The 4,638-nt window shown below is 41.0% G+C and overlaps 1 protein-coding gene across 1 annotated transcript; it reads left to right on the top strand.

The window, feature by feature from the left end:
* The first annotated feature begins 226 nt into the window (after positions 1 to 226).
* On the top strand, positions 227 to 1,987 carry LOC147445534 (glutathione S-transferase U20-like). Its single transcript, XM_086526058.1, has 2 exons — positions 227 to 550; positions 1,610 to 1,987. Exons 1-2 carry the CDS (start codon positions 227 to 229, stop codon positions 1,985 to 1,987), a joined length of 702 nt encoding a protein of 233 aa, XP_086382184.1.
* Positions 1,988 to 4,638: the final 2,651 nt, after the last annotated feature.

Genomic DNA, 4,638 nt, shown 5'->3' with positions numbered 1-4,638 from the left:
AGAGGGCGAGGTGTGTACGTCGCCCTGAGCAACGGACACGAACCAAGTATGACTAGTCGCTAGTCAATACTCCGTGCTCCCGGTCGACACACCTGACCGCACGTTGCCAATTTCAAGTATGTCAGGCCTGACGTTGAGCGTCGAGGCTCGTTAAGTAGCAGCTGTGTGGAATTAGCAGAGCGCTAAGAGAGAGAGAGAGAGAGAGAGAGAGAGAGAGAGAGAGATCATGTCTCCCAGCGTGAAGGTGCTCAGCAATTGGCACAGCCCATTCGGCGTTCGGATTCTCATCGCCCTCAAAGAGAAGGGTGTTGAGTATGAATATGAAGAGGAGGACGTATTGGAAAAGAAGAGCACGCTGCTCTTAGAGTCCAACCCTGTGCATAAGAAGGTGCCCGTGCTCATCCACAATGGCAAGCCCATCTGTGAATCCCTTATCATTTTGCAGTACATGGATGAAACCTGGCCTTCACATGACAACAAGGGGTTTCTTCCACTGGATCCTTACGAACGTGCCCTCGTTCGCTTCTGGGCCGATTATGCTGACAAAAAGGTAGATTGTTGCTCAAATGTACATGCAATGAAGAGGGTCCCAAGTAGTTTGAATATTTCAATGTCTGATGTCTAGTGTGCTTGTATTGATTGCGTGACGCATTTTTGTGCGGGATGTCAAGTAGTGCAACAATGCGAGTTACTGGTCTGTCGTACGAGGATCATAGGGGCTTGCTAGACGAGATCTTTGTATTGCAGCTTGGCTTTGTAACTAAAGCAAGGACTATTGTTGGGGTTAGTGTTTACATGCAATATCATACTTGGCTCTCATCATGCTTCCCTTGTAATGTCCCCAACAAAGAGCTGTATATTCAACTTCCACCTCAACATGCAAACAAAATTTGGGTGGCTTATTTGTAATAGCTTGTAGAGCCATTTACCCTAGCAATGAAGGAGATGGCTGATATGGAGGAGAGATTAGAAGAAGAAGAAGAAGAAGAAGAGGAGAATTTTAACATCGTAGGAAACTATCCCAAGAGACCTTAAAGATCTAGCCGTCGACGAGTTGAACTCAAGACCTGTTATTAAGAGGGAAATGGCATAACCAACCCCACTTGGGTGATAGAAAGATTATAGCATTTTCCTCTTTTTATTACAACACACACAAAACCCCACACACACACCCGAGAAGGGTAAAGGAATCGGAGACAGAAGGAGATACACAAAGAACTAAACTTTCAAGGGGGATGGATATGGAGAGCATATGGATAGAGCTTGAGAATGGGAATGACAATGAAACTAGAGCTTGGAATGGAATGGATGGAAGAGGAAAGCATGCATACATGCAACAAACCATTGTAGATCGAGTGCCTGCAAATGCTTCCTATTCAATGGCTAGGCTAGGCTGGCAATTGGTCATTGGATAGGCTTGGTCTTTTGAAGTTTTTGTGTGTCCCCTTAGAAAAGGAGCTTTTAGTCATGTTGACCTTGCATGTATGATTTTATTGTTGGCTGTGGATTGTAGTAATTGTTAAATAATGAGTATGTTGAGGGAATGCATTGGAGCTATGCATCGTTATTCTCCAAAGGAGTTGTTTATGTGAGGATTGATCCTACACAGATTCGTGAAGCATTTGTTCTTATTTGGGAAAATGTGGAGGGAGAATTGGTGGAGCAAGGTAGGAAGATTACGAACGAATGCATGGCAACACTCGACAAAGCTTTGACAGATGTTTTTAGAGGTGGACCGTATTTTGGAGGAGAGAACATAAACTTGGTAGACATCACCTTGGCATCTTGGCTGGGCTGGTTTGAGAGCATTGAGACTTTTGGAAACTTTAAGTCATTGGATGAGAGCACTTACCCACACCTCTTTGAGTGGGCTAAGCTGGTGGTCCAACATCCGAGTGTTAAAGAAGGCCTTGCTACTGCACCACCTCAAAAAGTCCTTGAGAATGCTCGTAAGTTAAGGAAGAAACATTATGGTATTTCAGAATGAATATCTTGCTTGAACAAAATCCTACTCTTTATGGAGTGAAGGAAAGGGGAATGCATATATTGACGAACCGCGCTGATCACAAATGTACTATTTTTTGCCAACTTAGTGCATTTTCAAAGATCAATGCATGAACTAACGCATCTCTCTCGCTTAGTCTTGTGAGCGCAAAAGTTGATTATAGTTTACAATAAAAAGTTGTTATGAGTTCGGTACCACATATATGGAATATTGTTATCACCCATGACATGAGAAACTGTGTTATCAAAAGCATTGCTCCTATTCCATGCCAGTTTTGTAATACAAAGCTATTATATATTGTAGTGAGACCATGATGGAGCGTATCATTAATAATTTGATCATTTTAGATTCCTTTAAAAGTTAGGGAATGTTCATCCTTTTGAGCCGAATGGATTTTGTCTATTTGACTATGTTGTGAGAGGATTGAGATATTTCACCTTCTCGAGCTTATTCCCCTACAATGAGATTTCAAGTATATTCTCCTACTCGTGATTTATGACTCTATGCAAATCCCCTCAATCTGATGAACAAACAAACCTTCAATCGAGACAATGCAGCCTTGACAAGGTTGCTCTCAAGCTTTTTACTTGTCATTTCTGATTCCTTGCTTGCATTTACGGCTTTATCGTAAGTCCAATCCTTGGATTTTAATATTTAATATTTCTCTTTTCTGGTACAATACCATGACAAGTTTATCAAGGCCATTGTCTCTTCTCTAGCACCCCATCCCCCCAAAAAAGAAAAAGAAAAAAAGAAAAATCCCCACAGGCCTCAATCACGGCGTAGTGGCATGATGTATCCCCATTTTCTCATTGTGTTGCAATAGGTCCAGATCGTGGCCACCAGTTTTGGCTCCCTCCTCATTTCATGTGTGTTGTGATAGACCTCCATCGTAGCACAACGCAAAGTAGCATGGGAATTTATTTGGCCCCCTCGTTTTTGCGTTGTGCTACGATAGGCTTCGATCGCAACACAACGCAAAGCAGCATTGGGGTCCTTTTTTGTTGGCCCTCCCATTTTGCGTTGTATCGCTATAGGCGTGATCGCGACGCAACAATGCAGTTGCGTCTAGACTCATGGGAATTTGGAAATCTTTCTTACACCACTATTTTTTAAGAACCTTGCAAGCTTCTTGTACTTTTTTCCGAGGTTTGATAAACTAATTACTTGCTCCTTGATGATTCTCGCTACTGCAAGATGTACTATGATGATGACACCAACTATGTCATCATCATAGTACCACAAGATGTACTATGATGATTCTCGCTACTACAAGATGTACTACGATGATGACACCAAGTATGTCATCCTTGCTTCTTGGTGACTCTTGCCACAAGATGTACTATAATGATGACACCAACTATATCATCCTAGCCCCTTGGAGGAGTAGAGAGGGATTTGTGCACGATTCGGTTGACTTGGAAGACAAAGCTAAGGGGGTGGGATCCTATAATCTTGATGCTAGAGATGCTTATTACTGGAGGGAGGACTTTAACTTGTGTTGTGACAAAGTGAGGTGGGTGATAAAGCTCATGCTCCCCGATTAATAAAGTCATTTGATATGCCATCTAGTTTTAATGTTTGTACTTTGCTAGGAAAAGGACATTTATGAAAGGCAACTTTGCAAAATAAAGTGACTTTTAGTTGTCATCCCCTGCTATGACTCTATCTATGACCCCCTATCTCTTGTATTTGTTGGAACGAATGATGCTATGCTTCCATAAGCCTTTGACTTGTTGACTCTCAGCAATGCTGTGGATCCCCTTTGTAATCTAAGTCGTGCATACATTAACTAAACTTATTGAAACACAATGTTTTGCTCATGATGCCTTCTAATTTCTCTATGATGAATCGTAAACAATTTTTGTGTCTTTCTTATCTTTCTTTTTGAATACAATGCTTTATAGTGCTTCAAAGTTTTTAAATAGTGCTTTGAAAGCGCTTCCTCAACAATGAGACAGACCTTTCAAAGTGATGTTGAGAGTGCCTCCAAAGTGCTTCGTACTGCTTTGAAAGTGCTTAGAAGTGGTCATAGAGTGATTACATAGTGATGTAAAAGTCCTTAAAGTGGTTAAGAAGAGCTAAAGAAGTGGTTTCAAAGTGTTGCAAAGTTTATCGAAATATATTAATAAGTGTTTCATAATGGTCTGGTAGTGGTTAGAAAGCGAAGAATCACAACGATGAGTGATTGTTAAAAAATACTTGGGGATAGCTCATAGAGAGTTTGACGAATGGTACAAAGTGTTTGAAAAGTGGCATGAAAGTGCTTGAAAGTACTATGGACCGTTATTGAAGTCTTAAAATAGTGCAAGGTGCCACAAGGAGAATTGTAAGTGCTTGAAAGTACTATGGATGAATGGTACAAAGTGTTTGAAAAGTGGCACGAAAGTGCTTGAAAGTACTATGAACTGTTATTGAAGTCTTAAAATAGTGCAAGGTGCCACAAGGAGAATTGTAAACTCAAATATCTAGGTTGCACCACCCAAACGATGTCCATCTCATCACATTAGATGTACTTGAAATTACTATGAACCGTTATTGAAGTCTTAAAATAGTGCAAGGTGCCACAAGGAGAATTGTAAACTCAAATATCTAGGTTGCATCACCCAAACGATGTCCATCTCATCACATTA

The sequence above is a fragment of the Adiantum capillus-veneris genome, chromosome 12, assembly GCF_014529385.1.
Source record: "Adiantum capillus-veneris isolate H3 chromosome 12, ASM1452938v2, whole genome shotgun sequence".
NCBI classification, from domain to species: Eukaryota; Viridiplantae; Streptophyta; class Polypodiopsida; order Polypodiales; family Pteridaceae; genus Adiantum; species Adiantum capillus-veneris.
Note: the sequence above shows the minus strand (reverse complement) of the source record. Positions and strands in the feature narration are given on the sequence as shown.